Consider the following 18,118-nt stretch of genomic DNA (forward strand, 5'->3'; position numbering starts at 1 on the left):
AAAACAAACAAATTTGCACATTGTCGTATTTGAACCTAGGTTCACCTGCTCTCAGCTAAACAGTGTCCCCTGCATAGTAAAATGTTAAAAAAAAATAAAAATAATAATTACAAAGCATTTTTTTTTCATTCCAAGAAGAAAGTGGCCCTCTTTGTATAAATGTAAAGAACATGTATACATTTTTTGATCAGCTTTTTACTTGTAGTTGTCAGATCACTTGAAGAGACAGGAATAGCATGCAGCGCTGCTACAACTGTACTTGAAGCATAGTTTTATTCCATATATCCACTGCACGGTATTCCTTCAAAAGTTTTACAAACCCATTTTTATTGAGAGTTTTCTTTCCAATGGATATTTTCATTTGATTTAAATTCATGTTATTATGTAGTTTTTGCAAAATATGCTGTTTGTGTACAATCTGGAAAATTAAACAATTGCCATTAAGTTCATGCAATTGAAGGAAAAATGCAACGAGAACTATAGATATTTAATTGAAAACTCCACCAAAGTGTAGCATCAGTTAGGTGGATTCAGTATTGACGAAAACTCAAGTTCGTGCCCGTGCTATCGAAAAAAATGGTATTGATCATCCCTAGTTCGTAGAGCACACAGAACTACTATTGCACAGTCGCCATTGTCAAACGCTGCGTGTAACACTGATTTTGTCCAATAGGGGGCCTCATCCACCCTTTCATATTGGACCGACTCCGAACGACGATGCCTCAAACTGTTAAGTGTGGTATTTGAAAAATGTTAATTCATTTTAGAACTAAAATCTTTATGACTCCAATTCTCCAGAACACACGTATGTAAAACTTGTATAAGTAAACAACTAAGGTTAACAATAGATTTTTTTTTGTCCTGCAGTACATGCAACATAGCAGTTTGCAGTCCGCATCATTAAAGCATCTTTAAAACATTTCCATGTGCAGATCAAAGTAAAATACGCTGTTAGATTTCCTCTATAAAGACCACATTTAAGAAAATGGTCTAGTTGGTTTTCTTTTCATATCTAGGGAGCACACAACAGGAAATATTGTAAGGAAGCCACAAAGTTGTGAGAGCGGAAAGTGAAAAAAATATCACTCTGCTGCAATGTATTAAGTAAATCATGTGCAACTAATCCTGTGTACATTTTGGGAAATTCTTGCCCAAAGTCAAGAGCTGAAGAACTTCAAGTATGTATTATTATTAAAACGGTGATAACAGTGCAGTCACTGTACAAAGTTTAATAATTTAAGTAATTTAAGTAAATATGTGTACAGTAGTAGTCTTCGTCACAAATATGTATGTTATTGGAATACCCATTGAGCACAAAACAACCTGTCAAGGGTTCTTGTGAAAACTATAAAATGCTCCTAATTTGCGTAACTTTTGAGATAGGTTGCTCTTTACTTACCAGCATCTGTGGAAAGTCCCCCCAGGAAAGAGAAAACATTTTGCCCCCCCCCCCCCCCCCCCCCCCTCCCCCCTTTGCCTTGGTGACTGCAAATTATATCAGTACTATCTATTAAAAGTTGTATTCGTATACCTAAATTTGTATTTAGGTAACAGTTGCAAACATGAAATAATGATTTGTTAGCGAAACAGTAATGCCCTTGTAAGTTCTGTTGAATCCTTTGCTAGCCATCACTACATTGCGTTCCCAGGTAAATATGGGATAAAACCTTCTTGTCCATGATGAAAACTCCTTTGACTTGAGCAACTCTAAAACATCACAAAATAGCTGCCATCTACTGGTGATGGGTGTATTGCAACTTAAGGAATTCAGCCAAAAATATTGGGTCAAAATGAATAATCCAAAATTTCATTGTTCCATGGGCTATTCATGCAGTTTGAACCAACATTTTGGAACACATAACCCAATGTATTTGTGTCATAGTGGTTGTCTTTTTTGACACAATGTGGATTATTTTTTTAACTACGTTTTCAAAATCTAAGTATAACAATAATAACTTATTTTTGTTTTGTTTCTTGAGTTGTAGTTTAACAAGTTGTTACTTGAGTTGGATTGCATTTTTTTTCTGCTTGAAATGTGTATACTGTACAGCCATTGTTTGTAATTCAATCTATAGGATGTGTACATGTGAAGATTAATACATTATCGTTGGTTGTTTCAAGCTAAAACTAAACAACAGCAGTCGGGAGGTCAGACCTGAGCACGAGGTCACGACCTCTGCACGATCCTATCAAGGCTGACTGTTGGCTGACATAAAGCACACTGCTATTGTTTTTCCTTCCCTATATCAGCGAAGCATGATGTGCTGTTGCCAATGTCTCCGCAAATGCACGTCCTGTCCAGCGTTCCTCTGCCTTGCCCCCTCTGCCTGGAAACTTCCTCAGCTGATAAAAAGGTGATAAAAACAACCAACAAATAAATCATGTTTTCATGCTACCTTGTCACACACTACGCAGACAAGCCTCCATGCTGCTTCTTGTCACAGAACAATGTGAGAACACAGTTGCTTGTATGTCCCTGATGGCCTGCTGGAGCAGGATAAGCCAAAACAACAGTTAAGGAACATTGAGAACAGTGACAACGTGCAAGACGGAAGCAGGGGGAAAGTTCCTGGCATCAGAGTACCGAACGCGAAAAGAAACTTCGAATCCTCCGCCGGGCTCTCCTACCTTTTCCGAATTCGTATACAGTATCGGTGTTTGTGTAAATATTGTGCATATTGATATCACACCTGAAGTATGCAATGAAGCTCGGTGCAACTCCTCAAAATTCATTATCCATATGAAATTTTACCAAAGCTGAAATATACACTACATTCAGTCATTCTTTTCCAGTCCACACTAATATAACAATCATTCAAACAGTATACATCCATCACTGTGTGAGATATTTACACCAGCTTACATTCTGAAGATGTTGGCATGTTCCAGGCAAAGTTTGCTCTCCACCACTATTGCGTATCTGTTACTTTCATCAAGAATAGATCCAATACAATATAGTTTAGCGCTGTTAATGTGCAACTTTAAGGTGCTTCCAAGCGGTCCTTTAGTGTATTGCAGCCAAGCACCTCCAGGCGCAGAGCGATATCATTGATCCAACCACGAGGGTGGATGCGCAAGAAACGGCCGAACAGAGCTGGCTCAAAAACAGTCAGGGCCTCCTCGTCAGGGTGGCTGTTACCTGTAAAGATCTGCAAAAGAACAAGAAGAAGTCTTCGTTATTGTACATTGTTCAATATTCTGATGATATTTAATCAGGGCAAATATAGAAAAAAATCTGTCTTTTATGGCTAGTACAGAATGTATTTTTTCCTGTCTTGTGTGTGCTTATGTGTCATTGTGCCGTACCATTTCCCTGTGTGAATCCTTCTCCAACACACTGCTCCATGAACTTCCATCGAGACTGACAGTCACCGAGAACTCTGTGACCATCATCTGCGTCATGAAAGACCTTGCCCCCTGGGTGATGACACCTGTGATGCGCTTGACTGATGTCAGTTCCACTTGCAGCCACTCGTGAGGGTTGTTATCCTGGAAATTTGGTCGGACGATCAAAATAAACAAAGATTAATGAACCATCCATCTGTTCATTTTCTGTAGCCGCTTAACTTAAGCGATAATTCTTATATAATTCATTCAAGAGAAGTGGTGGATTTAACAACTAAGGATCAATAACCAGGAAACATTGGAAAGCCACCAATCTGGTGTTTGTAATAGCTTGCAGGAGTGCTCGTTCTCGCCAAAGATCACAAATGTGACCTTTAATAACAAGTGCAGCACAAATCACACCTCAGTGTTGCATTGTGTGAAGATACGAGAGCCAGGGCGTGTGGGATGTTATTCAGCACAAAATAATAAACAGAGCAAAATCTAAAGACACCACCTCAGAAAGAATGGGTCACTGCAGCAAAGGAAATGATTTCACTCTATTAGATACAAGCGAGGGATTTTTGTCTTAATTCTACGGCAGTGCTTTTTGTCCATCTCCGATTTTATTTTTTATTGTGTTCAAAAGAATGCTTCCTGCCAAAGCTGTAAAATGAACACGGTGTACCGTAAATGGAAATTTCTCATTAAAATTGGGATGACCATTTTCAGGGTCGAGGTTTTGTTTTGAACTCCTTGTATGCTTTGGGCAGTGATTTTCCTCTTGTGTACTCCTTTTCCCACAGGGTCCATTTACATGCAAATATTACAAAGGTGTTCACCTTGGGCCTCCAGGCGTTGACCGCCCCCTGCTGATTGAGGCGGGCGAGGTTGGGGAGCCACTGACGCAGCATTGATGAACGATGTGAGGAAGCGGTAATTTTCATCAGTCCGCTCCCAAGGCCAAGTGGATGTGAGCAACCTGCACGCACAAACGGACACACTTCAGGTCCGTCCTATTTCTGAGCGACTGTGATTTAATCTGCACATTTTTTTTTCTATTATATTATTTGAGATAAAGCGCTAGATCGATTGATCACAGGAAGAGTTATTCTAAACAACCAAAGAAAAGCCTTGGGAAGGTCTATTAGCTTTGCTGTAGCTATTAGCTACACCAGAAATCTTCACAAATAGCATCCACGGTAGTGTTACAACCCTCTAATAATGTTTACTCACAATGGTGGCCGACGTCTGTCATTCAGAGTATGACCATAAAAACACATTTCTTTGCAAAAAAAAAAAAAATTATTACTGCACCTTACTGTTTCTTTTAGGTTTAAACTCTTTGTTTTTTGTGCCTATATGCATGATACCACCTTAGTGAGCAAACTAGACACACCAGAAGGAGCACAAGTGGAGCTGAAATGAATAAATGGGACATACCTTTTCAATAGAAATGATATGGACATTAACCTGTAATGGACATTAACCTGTTGGTGGTATCTGCCCATTTCCGGGACTTTTAGTTCCCAAAGAGGGAAACAAAAATACCAATATGAATGTCTAGACAGTATAGTTAAAAAAAAAAAACATTTGTGAATAACTTCAAGAGTAGAGCTGCTTCTTGGGTCTAATCCCGGAAGTCTCATTAAAAAAATTATACCACCTAGGGGTTAAATGAATGAATGAATTAAAAAAAAAAGAATTCAATCAAGACATCATTAAGTATTGTAAAATTCAAGCTCACTGTTAAGATCACAGCCCAGCAGCTCAAAACGTAGCGCAGGCCTCCGCACAAAGCTATAAGGGTGAATCCTGATGTAGCGAGCCACAAACGGAGGAGAGAACTGGTTATGCTTCACCGTGGAGCTGTCCGCGTTTCCGTAAAATTTCTAAAACAGAGTCACAACAATGGTTCGATTTCAGTCAAAATTTGGTTTGATTAAGTGACAGTGTCCATGAAACAACAAAACCCATATTAGCCTTATTACCAAAAAATGAAAAGTTAAATACAGTATATGAAGACATGCAGGAGTGTTGCGGGGCTTACGTACATTGGGCTGACTGGTTTGGTTCCCTTGGTAGGTGATCCATGTCTCCTGGTCCAGGCTGTAGGAAACGACAAATAGCGAGATGTAGTTTTCCCTCAGGGTGGCCCTCACTCCTTGCGTCTCAATGCCATGCAGCAGAGTCGGCTTCAGCAGGTCCACCTGATGATACGTCAGTCATGAGCAGGAATGTAAAATGGGATATCAACAGTTGACAGCATGGGGAATAGCGGCATGTTCAACCTGTATCCAGGAGAATTTGGTTGATCCCATCCAAGCATTGATATAACCAGTTTGAAGCAGCCTTGCCAGATGGGGCTCCCAATTATCTGAACACACATGTCCAAACATAGTGAGCATCCATTGCAATAGATTTGACAATAGAGAATACAGTGTGTTTTTCTCAGTGTATGTCCCGAAATAAATAGAAACAATATATTACAATAAAATGTTATTTCAAATAATGTAATTAAAAAGGTGTTTTACCAATGTGATCTGAAGCTGTGATCTGTGAATCCTGGATGTTTCCAGATTTCATTCCAAGAGGTAAAGCACATTCTGCATGAAGAAAATTAAACTCAAAATACTATAATAACATGTACTAGTTCTTGCACACACACTCAATATTTAAAACATTTGGTATTTTAATGAAATCTGCTCTGAGTAGGTTTTCATTTTTGAGTGTGATGCCTGAGTATACAGATGTTATTGTAAAGTAATCCACCAGTTTAAAATCCTTTTAATTTATTATATCTCATAATATTTTTCTCAAATGTTTTGTGTTGGTTCCATAATGAATATGAATTACACAATGTGCTTGTTTTCTCCTCAGATGAACGTCTATAAATTTGAAAGCCTACAAAAGTGGCTGGATATCTGACTCTACCGACAGGACGTTCAGGAACATACCAAGCTTGCGGCATGTTATAAAGTTCAGAGATTCTTTGTTCAAGTGCAAATATGGTCGAGGACCATTAAGGTTGCCAAGATGACAACATGACATGACATGCAAAACTACTCAAGGAATTTGGGCATTTTCCTGGAGGGTCAGGCCCTTTTAATTTCAAAGAAGAAGAAAACAAGAACATAGATTTAATTGCCATTAATCATAGTAAATACACAAACATGGAAAAACAAATTTGCTATGTATGAATAATGAAGTATTTTTAAATAGGGAGTTACTTTTAAATCTCTCTCTAGATAATGTTACCAAAACATTAGAACCACTGGAAGGGGTAAGGAAACATTTTGTTCATATGTGAATACCCGACCTATTCTTATTATCATTTTTAATAATAACATGCTTTACAGAGATGCCAGTTTTCCAAAACCTAGCTAAATAAAGTTTATCAGTGGTGTGCTGAGTCAAAATGAATTATGGCACCAACAATTTGACCGATACTGCAAACATGCTGTAGTGTTCCAGTTGAAAAGATAAACATATCAAATTTGTTTTGAAAACTCCCACCTGGATCATAGACCAACAGTTTAGCTCTCATTCCAGCCAGCTGGTAGTCTCCGACTGTGCACTCAACCAGCCATGTGCCAACTGTGGAAGGGATCATCTCTACAGTGCCAAATACACCTAAAGTGAGTAGGTAGAAAGGTAAAAGTAGACGTTAAAACACATTTAGTATCAAGATAATTTAATTCACACACTAGTCACTTAGCACTTCATTATAAGATAATAAGATTAAACACAAAAGACCTAAATAATCTGCTGAGACATACAATAAAAAGAATAAATCCAGAAATTCAGTTGTCTCTCACCAAGTACTCCAGGTGTATCTATTTGTTTGGATGTTGTAAGGATCTAAGGCTCTATCTGTACATATTTACCAGGGTAGAGGTTGTAGACACTCATGCGGTGCTTCTTGTCAGTGTGTAGGGTGAAAGGCAACCCATGGAAGTGCACAGCGTGGTACTCTCCATCACCACCCACATTTAACAGGTGCCACCTGACTTGCTGCCGCTGTGCAACCAACAAACCAGGAAGCGTCTCCGCCACAAAGCCATTTATTGCTATGAGTATACAATAATAAAATACTGTTAATCATAAATGTTTGTAAACAATCAACAATAGTCAGCTACTCACAACAAAAGCACTTCTCCTCACCTGAAAATTTATTGCTGATGTGGTACCAAGGGTCATCTGCGTTGACTTGGCAGGGAGGGACACAATGCTTTTTAAGATTCTCCTCCAGATACCAGCTTTTGGTTTCATCAAATGTGTGAAAGAGAAGGCTGAAATCCTGGATCGATGGTCCGACTCTTGGGTTGTCAATAGGCCGCAGAGTACCATGCTTACACACGACCAGTGGGCCAATAAGACCTGAGTGAAGGTCCCTCTCCTGGCACACAAACACATAAATATATGCACCTCATATATCTGGAAATGTAACAATGTAAACCAATAAATTGTAATAGTCTAGTAAAGACTAAGCATCTTCTAGATACAATGTATGTGCTTTGTATGTACATATGTAACGCTGTAATTCAAGTAGCAACCTTGAATTCCCTTGCATAACAATGGAATGGACGATATTAGTGCACACCTTGTCCACAGTGGAGTAGTACGCGCCAGCCTTGCAGTCAAATTCCGCATTGGTGGGACCTTGTTTCTTTGTGATTCTCCAGTTATACGTTCGAGCCTCTCCAGGTGGGACAGGATCGCCTGGGACTCCCGCTGGCACGATTGGGGCATAGCTTTGTGCAATGCCAAGCCCCTGAGCACGATCATAAACTCCCTGAAGGTGAAATGAGTATGGTCTGGATGCCTTGTTTTTGAATATGACCTTGAACAGGGAAAAGGATGTGACCAACGGTCTCCATTAGCAAACCTGATCCTTCCGTTGATTTACTATAACAAACTATATTCAACTTACAGTAAGGAGCTCATTAACTTCGGTTTTGATGAAAGGTCCCATGATTCCCAGGTGTGCGTCAAGCTCTCCTCTGGTGGCAGGGTCTAGAAAGTCTTTGTCACGATAGGCCTTAAACACCACTTTCTTGTATTCCGGCAGGAACTTTCTCATTCCACGACGCTTCTCTCTAATAGAAAGGAAGTGTACTGATTTATTCTTACATAACGGTGCCAATTATAAGCGGTTCTATGTGATTTTGCAAAATGCTTGTTTCAAGTGAAATCACCAAACGGCATGGCAGGACCAAGGTAAAACTCACAAAAAGCAGAAAAACGATTGCTAGAAGAATAGTTAAACGTTAACATATGAACACGTGTGTAGATTTATGGACCTACTTGATCCCGGTACATTATTTTACTTGAGGATCATGAATGTTCAGACTTTAGCACAGAGAAGAAACCTAAAAGTTGAATCTACTTCAAAACATTCCAATGATGTAAAAAATGACTATGTTTTCATCTTAATATCAAGCAGTAAAGCACAAGGAAGATGGCTGTTTTTAAAATGTGTTGTTCATACAGTTTTGGGAATGAGAAGTGACTTATTGTGACTTAGTGTGAATTGATAGGAAATATATCACACTTCTTACCCTGGTTTAATAAGATTAGGTTCTTTTCTGATGCCGTAGTCCCAGTTTATCTCCTCTGCAGCAATGTAATAGTGGCGGTATGTGGTTTTTCTGGAGCGCAAGTCAATTTTGTCTGAGGTAATTACATCGGTTGTGTTGTTTTCCTGTAATAACAGCAACAATGTGGAAGTAAGTGTTAGCAACAGTATGGGAGTAACCCTTTGGGTACGTAATGAAGTGGACACTCATCATTCCTTGAAGGCAATATTACCTCTTGACTATAGTCGTCATAATCCAAGGACAGGTTGATTCCTGTTGTGTTTTTTCCTGCCGTAGAATTATAATCCACTTGCAGAGGATGCACTCTGAATTCCTCGGATACGCTCTCAATGTGGCTGTTTCTAAAGTGGTGGTCTAATTCCAGTGAATTGCTTTCAGTTAAGAGGTTCTCTTGAAGGCTTGGATTTGATTCTGGTAAAATCTCATTGCTCTCTTCCATCGTCGCATTCTTTTCAAAAGGCTTTATCGTCTCAGCACCAGTGTCTGTTCCATTTTCTTTGGTCTCTGACTGCCATCTGGATTCATCGTCTCTTGATTCTGCAGAGCTGAAGTTTTCGTGTGTCCAGTTTCCCTCCGCATGTCTTCTCTGTCTGCCATGTATTTCGTGTTCAGTCTCATTCAAATCCATGATCCACTCCCCATTTTTCTCTAATTCGTTCAAGACCTCCAGTGGGATTCCTCCCTCAGGTACATTCACTGCATTTCCTCCGTCCAACGGCACTACAGTTACATTCTTCAAATGACAGATTTGATCTCCTTTCACAGTCCACTTAATGCCACCAGCTGTATCATTTTGGCCGGTAGTAAAGTTCTTACAGACCCAAATCATTGTTGTATTCTGAGGTCTTCTGCTTTTTGGCAGGACGTCCACGCAGTCAGAGATATCATCTATGTCCTCATCTCGGTCAACCATGGTGTCGCCATAATCACAGGAACAAACGCTGTAGCGAATGCTCATCCCGCGAGCTTTGAGGTTGCCATCGAAGGCACTGATCTCCCACTCACCTGTGAGAGGAGGCAAAAGTCAATTTTGGGTATTATTCGGTCTGGACAATCTCTGATTGCACAATTACATAATGGTTGCAATTTGAATGTGCAGAAATATCTGTACCCAATGTTGATTTTAGAAGCTGAATGCCTTACCTGGCAGGTCCATTTCCATGGGAATGGTCATGCTAGTCATCGGAAAGAGGGTGAGGACGGACTGATGGAGGCCATTGTACTGAAAAAGGTTTCCAGTGAAGTAGACTGACAGGAAATTACTGTGGGTGCCTACGTTGGCCACATGCCAGAAAGTGACATCGGTCTGACACATCAAAAAGTGGCGCTCGTTGTACATGATGCCATTTATGCCTGAAAGATAGAGATGAAATGCATTTGTTTTGTTCTGCCTTAGCAGGGCGGAATTCAAGTGCAGTGCAAACTCACTGTAGATAACATGAGAGTTGTAGAGTTCGTCCTTTGTGGTTGTGGATGAGTTCTGTTGTTTGTAAACGTTTTCCTCCACAAACCAACTTTTGTTCTCATCAAATACAGCAAATATAACAGGCCACTCCTTATCAGGCGCCAACTGCAATGATAGATGGATGGTCATTCATATGCATTCATTGATTTCATTGAAATTTCCTGCTCGGTGTTGACAGTATGTCAAAAATAAGATTGTTGCTACAACTGTCTTTATGAAGAAGCTATTTGAATCTGACAAAAATAATCAAAAGAAATCAATAAAAATAGAGATCGTAGGAAGGGTACTAACAATAGTGTACAAGTTTTAGGTAGACCACATTTTCTCACCAAGCGTCCTCTGGTGTCAATGGCTTTCGACTTGCAGATGAGCAAGGTGCCCACCAGCCCTGAGGCTAAGTCCCTCTCTGGGGACACTGTGCTTTGATACAGCTGTGACAGACATTCGGGGTCCTCCTCCAAAGGCCCATCATCAGTGGTTAGCTCCCAGACATACACAAAGGTCCCGTTTGGGGGCACTCCTGTTGAGCGCAAGTCATTTTCTGCACCTTTGATGCAACATTAGATGTAAGATTGTGAACAACAGTGAATGAAGTATAAACGATGAAACTACAGTAACAAGAGACAATACACACTGCTCAGGTTATTTAGCTAAACTTTTGGAAACACATTCACTCTCAATTACATCTAGTGGTGCTGTAGATGCAGCTTCAGCAAACGATAGCATTAGATGCAAATGTAGAGAGCCAAAGCAGAGCTCTTTGGATTTAAGCAAGTCTGCGAAGGACAGGATTCAAACTGTTTTGTCTTCATGTTAATTTCTAATTATTTGGCTGTTGACAAAAGAAAACAGCACAAGTCCTCTTTTTGGTTCAAACTAAAGATTGCAGCCAACACTTTAGACTAATCTCAAATACAGCAGCAGATAAAGCATCTGTTTAAGAAAATAAAAGACCATAGCCACTTTTTTGTTTCCGTATACCAAACCTTTAAAAAATAGAAAAAAAAGGGCTGTGGGTTTGAGATTAATCCAATGAATTAGTTACAGATTTTATTTAAAGCTCATTTTTAAAAAATCTCTTGACCAGTGTCTAGTTCAAATTCCATGTTTTAGCAATAAAAAAAGAGAATGATTTAAATGAAAATCCATTATTGTGACTTATATCCCCCTCATAAGAAACTTAAAACTTAATTTTGAGTGACAAGAACAAAAACATTTGCAAAATGGCTTACCATTTGTAGGTAACAGTGGGTAAATTTTGGTGAGACCACTGGGGAAGATATTAAAAGGATGACTGGCCAGGTTTTTGAATGTTATCTGAAATCAGAATTCAAGCTGAATATTAAACAGATACTAAACTTTTGGGGCCATTTTCATCAGTCAAACATATTACCTGTATTCTGTCTATTGTTCATTTGATGACAACGTTTTCATATACAATGAATAGATTGAATAAAACATTTCCAATTGCTGTCAACTGAAAATGATATCACATGTGCTCAAGGTTCGGATTCAACAACCAATAACGGCTCAGCTGTTTTCTTGGTTTGGTGATATTCCCAACCTGAGTGATTGGGCGTTACCCGAGCCTTGAGCACTGGTGATGTCATTTTCAGTCGACAGCAAATGGAAACATGTGCTTTAAAAAATATTTAAAAGCAAATGAAAATAATGTAAAATTTGCCTTTTACTATCGAAAATGGCAACGAAGGATTAGTGTTCCTTTAAGGATCAAATATGAGCAATCAATTTGACACATTCTTGAAGAGAGCAAATAATTCTTTGTGATCAGTGATGCTTGGCTGACTTACGTGGAAGCGATCACTGACTTTCCCTTTCAGGAGAGGACCAATCAGTGTCCTGGCTGTGGTTTTCCTCCTCTTGAAAGATCTGTCTGTGTATTCCACATAAGCCACCTTTTTATACTTGTAGTCGTGCTGACGAGTGGCCTGAGGCATTTCTCCGGACTCCAGCTCACTCCTGCTTGAGAAATGTTTGAATTGATTTATATTTCCTGTTAAGCTCTGCAACTTCCCTTATGTATGTGTGCTACCTGTCTGCAGTGAGATGCGGAGCGTAGTCCCACATGACCTCCTCGGCAGCGATGTAATGTTTCCAGATTTTGGCCAGATGTCCCCTGCTGGCTCTCCCCTGCGCTCGTGGCCTCATGGGCTCTAAATTGATGGTGTTGAAGAAGTCCTCCCCATACTCGTCGTAGTCATCGTGTTGGACTTTGCGAACGTCCGGCCCGGGGCAGCTCTCGACTTTGAACATTGCTCGCATGCCATCTGAGCATGAACGCCAGCAAAATCACTTTCAAAATCACTCATATGATTGTGTTACATTCATGTGAATTGGATTGTCTTACCCAGGCGGTGCGCGTGTATCTGGCAGCTGATGAGGAAGCGGCCTACAGCGCCGGGTTTCATTTCTGCGGTGGCAAAGGTCATGGGGGTCAACTCCAAGGTCACTTTGCGATGTTTCATCACCTAGAAAAGCGAATGCAAACACGCTTGTTTACTTCAAGGAACAGCGTGACATAGAAACAAAGTAAATTAAAGGCTTTAATTTGTTCATAATTCTGAATATGAGTGTTTTTTTTCTCTATGTGCCTTGCAGTTTAAAATGAGATCTTTATTATTTGGTTTAGCTATACCACTCCATAAATTGTCTACGCTTATTTAATATGCACCAATGGGAACAGTGATCCAAATTTCATTGTATAACTCCAGTACAATGACAATAAAGGCACTTCATTCTATTTGTAGTCAAAATAATAGATACATTGGGATCAATTACTGTCTCACAGATCAGTCGCAGTTAAAGCATTTTTATAAATTGCAATCCAATTCCTTATCTCAAATGTTATGCTTTCTGTATGCCGATTAGAGTTGTTTTCAAGCATTGGGCTTGTGTTTGAGATGTTGAAAAACAAAGTCAATCACACCCTGGTGGACACGGATTGGCTGTCATTGTGTTTGGCATAACCTGATAGTCTCCTTTTGTGGGTGGGAGGACAAGTCCTTGTGCAAAAAAATAGCAGTTCATAGGTGAATAATGTGCTTCAATACATTACCTTCAGGGTGTGATCCTGGAATTGGATGGAATGAATTTCTGGGGCAGTGCCGATACCAATCATATGCCAAAACACACGTTTTTGGCACATTGTCAAACCTGCATGAGCACACAAAGATTCAAGAGTTTTATTGTGATATGCATACTAAGACTACACAAAGAAATTCTTATTCTGTTCACTTCCCGGAGCAGAATTACATTCCACACGACAGAGCAAATAATAAAGTAGACAATTAAAAAAAAATCACAAATGATGATGTTAGATGCATCAATAATAGCAGCAGTGCACAACCAACACAATGTGTATCTTGACTGTGTGCTTGCCCACCAGGCAAAGTGGAATTGACGTAGCCATTGATGGTATGATATTCTTTCCTGGTGTTGCTCTTTTGAATGTTCTCTCTGCTCCTTCTGTCTCCGACTTCCCCATACCAGCTCTTGCTTTCATCAAACACTGCAAAGAGCAGCACGAATGCAGTGTTCCTCCTCTGGTTGTCCTTACTGAATGCACCTGGTGCAATGTAAAAACAGAGAAAAAAAACTGTGTGAAAAATGTCTGTACTGTATTTTACTGTACTTAACATCTAATCTCTCAGCCATTTCATTGTGATTTGAGGTTATTCATAGCGGTCCTTGACTGACTTGACTGGCAGATGAGCAGGGCACCAATAAGTCCAGAGTTGACGTCACGGACTGGGTCCACTTGGGACGAATAAGAGTAGGTAAGACACTCGGGGTCATCAATTGTGGGTCCGTCACTGGCGCTGATGTCCCACACGTATTTGTGATATTTCCCTGGAGCGACGGCATCGTCCTCCTTCTCTTTGCCTGCTGTGGAGTCGTCGTAGCCGGCTCCTGGTAGGGGGAAAAAAATTAGAAAGCAAAACAGTCTCACAATCTTGCTCAAGAGTTCAGATTGCTAGAGGTGGTTTACACAACATTTCAGAAAATGATAAAGTCCATTGTGGGATGTCATCCTGTGGCAGGAAGACTTGAGCTGATTTCAGGAAATGACACATGCCACTGTGCTCAGAGGAGGTGATGACCCACTAAGGCTTTAACTCATGCGGGGATATTGGACATCATCCTTTGGCCTATGCATGCATCTAATAAGTCTGCACATAGGCGACGACACACCAACAACTATTAGCTTGTGCAACCACTACAATCTTATTATGTCATCATAACGCTTTGTTTGTGGTAACTTACGCTCTACTGGGGGGACTTTTGAGCAATGTACACTTTTTCCCCCATTTTTCCAAGGAACATTTTGAGCAACTTTTTAAGGTAAATCTATGTAAACGTCAATTTTTGCCTGTCTACAGTTGCCTGTTTGATGACAAAAACTCAGTTCAGCTGCCAAAAGAATTAAATAGAACTGAGTCAACTTAATTTTGTTATGGATTTAAAAGGAGAAAAAATATCTGTAAAGTTAACTTTTTAATTTTGACAACGCTAATTGAAAAATGTTTCAATGGATTTGCAAACATGGTTGAACATTTCTGCAGGTATGTTTGAATGTATTGAATAACTTTCAAACGTACTTGCCAATATATTTGAGCATATTTGCCAGTTAAAAATACGTTTACATCCACATTGGCTCCTCCATGCGTTCGTATAAAAAATTTGGCCTTGAAGTCTCTTGCCCCAAAATTATGGAGTGCACTTCCTTTTAAGCAAATAGGGAATGTCTTTTTTGTTTAAAAAAAACAAAACAATTTAAAATTCATTTGTCCAGAGAGGCATTTTAGTAGGGCATCTTTCCTTGTTATTGAGTCCTTCTGTGAGAACTGCAATGCATGGTAATGCCTCCCCCCTACCCCATTTGCAGTGCAAAGCTTTTACATAACACAACCGACGATGGTCTGACTGACGAAGATCGTTTTGGTTTCGGGAGGACAATGCTGTATGATGAGATGACAGTTGTCATCAAGTTGTCATCAAGATGTGAGTCACAGTACTAAGAAGAACAGTAATTGTCATTCATGGAAAACAACCATTTGCCTCAATGCCAGACTATAGTTCAATACCTTCAAACTGCTTCCAGTATGTTATACCCACTGGGCTGATACTGTAAGGCTGTGATGCCAGGTTTTTGAAGTGAACGACCACACGCTCTTGGGGCTGAGTCATAATCACTGGACCTTGAATACCTGTGAGATGGAAATAAATAAAAGCATTTTTTTCTTGATTTATGCGCTGGTAAATGCGCTGAAACATGTCATTGTGTCAATAGGATTTAAGGGCTCTCGACCAGAGGTTCTCAAAATTTACTGAGTCAGGCCACATGCTTATCTTGGGAAAATGTCACTGCTAAAAAAAAGTCATATAAATATATAAAATTTGCCTACTGTAAATTTAAAATTCAACATACACACATGCACATTTTGTTGAATTTTAATGCAGTATTTTTTCCAAAAACTATACTCTGGGTCCATCCACTTATGTGGGTGTTTTACAAATTTTACAAATTATTGACCAACATTTGGGTGTGTGTATTCTTTACAAATTATTTACCAATCCAGGGTGTTGAAAAAGGCTTACACTCTTTCAGGATGTAATACTTTTGTGGTCTCCTGAAAAGTATGAGGAGTCCACCCAACACCAATGATTTCTTGAAACAATTATAAACTCAACGCAGTTGAAGTGACATTTAGGCCTATTTATAACACAAGTTGCAGGAAATGACATAAATGATTGTTGGACCAAAAAAATGAAAAATGGATATTGTCTCTTGGTACACCAAATGACGTGGGAGATGATCCAATCTCGCTGAATTTATACAAAACATATTTTAGACAAGGTCATGATTAGTCCACTAGACATATTTCGTTTGGTGGTGGGCCGTAAAAGAAACGCCAAATATAGGTCGTAAAATTCTGCCGGTTTCAGAATAGTCATCCTTAAATGTCCTACATATTAAAGTCCTGCATACGTAAAAGTTTGCTGAGATCGCCTGCTGTCACCAACCTGTCCAAGGTGGTCTTGGCTTGAGGACAGTGTAGGTGCCATCCGTGTACTCCCTATAAACTGCCTTGATGTATTTCTGAGGGGTACCTTTGGACACCCACCTAATGGCAGAGTGAAACGTCGTGTGGATACAATAAAAATGTCGGAAATCAACTTGAAGCAGACCACAGAGACAAACAGCCAATAAATAAATAAATCAAATGATCACCTTTGGTCAGACATTGCGTCACCATCTCCCACACTGGCATAGTCCCAGCCAATTTCCACAGCGGCAATGAAATATTCCCTCACCGTAATATTCTTAGCCCGGCAGACAGTGCACAGCAACAGCAGCAGCAAAGGGGACACTCCCATAGTCAATGTGCGCACCTGCACGCGCTACAGAGACTGTGCGCTACAGTTGCATGGGAGCAAATATATCAAAGTCGGTGGGTGGGAGGAAAGAATGGATGGAGCGTGTGTTTTTTGGCATGTGTGGGTGTGAGCGAGAGTGAGTGTTTGCTTCCAAGTTTGTGGCGCACAAATATACTGACATAGCTGACACATTACTTTTGGTTTGATATATTTATTAAAAGCAACTCTGAAACCCTGCCTGTGTAAATGACAAAAATATACAGTATTATTTAAATATGACTATTGTTACTTTTTATTATAATTAATTAGTTTTTATTATAATTAATTAACACAACAATAATTAACAGCAATCAACAATCTGGGAATGTATAAACACTTATAATTTCTCAGAATGTAAGTACAATACAGTATATACATACAATTACCGCTGTTAGTTCACTGGCAAAAGAACATGCTTGTTGTAAAAGGTATACTTTTTTTCCTCTTCATATTTGAAAAGGGTGCCTAACCAGACATAATTATTTTCTTAATAAGTTCTGTTTTTTGGTTTGACACAAAGGAAAGAGTTACTTTAATACACTTTCAGAAGTCAAGAGAAGCTACAGAAATGTTCACGTATGAATGCTTCAAGAAGGTTTTAGCGCTCTCTTGCGGCAGTTTAGAGACACACATGTAATCAAACGTATACAATTTTTTACTAAAATGGTTAAATACCACCTATTACGTCACCGGTGGTGTCTTAATGGCATGTCTTTAAATGAAAGCGCAAACATTAAATTAAAAATAGAACATGAAATAAAAAATGTCTGCTTGTGGGCATGATAGGTTTTGCATTTAGTTTAATTTAGAAAATAATTTGTGTGACCTTTGTAAACAGAGAAAAAAAATATTAAAACAATGATTTAATGAAAACCTAGTGAACTTCATATGTAATGTGGATTGGGGACCTGTCTGCATAGTCAACCTTGAGGAGTTACGTTTATTATTTTTTTAATATATTAATTATTCTATTTATTGTTCGTGAAATTAAGATGCATCAGAACATCGCTCCCAATTTCTTTGTATACAATATATTTGTAAAGGAGCGATAAAGGTATTCTATTCTTTTCTATTCAGATTATTCATCTTCATGAATACGCCACCACTTTAAACAGTCATGCCACTGTTACCAAAAAGTGCAACTAAAATACTGTTCAGAATATTTTGCATCTCACTTGTCCAAATCTTGTGAGTTCTTGTCCTCTCAGCCAACAGAAAGAAAACTCTTTCCAGTAATAATTGAGTTTCATGCTCAAGGCACCATGATTCAGTCATGGAATTAAAAAATTTA

General features: G+C 39.3%; 1 protein-coding gene across 2 annotated transcripts; it reads right to left on the reverse strand.

Annotated features, from left to right (window-relative positions):
- Positions 1-2,728: 2,728 nt before the first annotated feature.
- f8 (coagulation factor VIII, procoagulant component) lies at positions 2,729-16,808 on the reverse strand. Of its 2 annotated transcripts, none has more exons than XM_088432183.1 (27): positions 16,643-16,808; positions 16,435-16,535; positions 15,495-15,617; positions 14,107-14,319; positions 13,793-13,975; positions 13,466-13,563; positions 12,758-12,878; positions 12,443-12,677; positions 12,201-12,369; positions 11,622-11,706; positions 10,719-10,936; positions 10,353-10,494; positions 10,068-10,277; positions 9,136-9,929; positions 8,886-9,028; positions 8,258-8,423; positions 7,928-8,167; positions 7,489-7,723; positions 7,212-7,394; positions 6,841-6,957; positions 5,859-5,930; positions 5,616-5,701; positions 5,379-5,534; positions 5,072-5,216; positions 4,167-4,306; positions 3,307-3,489; positions 2,729-3,149 (listed from the first exon to the last, which is right to left on the reverse strand). In XM_088432183.1, the coding sequence occupies exons 1-27, from the start codon at positions 16,786-16,788 to the stop codon at positions 2,982-2,984; spliced, it is 4,872 nt and encodes a 1,623-aa protein (XP_088288309.1). In that variant the 5' UTR covers positions 16,789-16,808; the 3' UTR covers positions 2,729-2,981. The 2 variants fall into 2 exon arrangements, with proteins under 2 accessions (XP_088288309.1, XP_088288308.1); XM_088432182.1 differs by having other exon boundaries at positions 12,201-12,372.
- Positions 16,809-18,118: the final 1,310 nt, after the last annotated feature.

The sequence above is a fragment of the Hippichthys cyanospilos genome, chromosome 13 (genome assembly GCF_059441005.1).
Source record: "Hippichthys cyanospilos isolate Australia breed blue-spotted pipefish chromosome 13, RoL_Hcya_1.0, whole genome shotgun sequence".
NCBI lineage: Eukaryota > Metazoa > Chordata > Actinopteri > Syngnathiformes > Syngnathidae > Hippichthys > Hippichthys cyanospilos.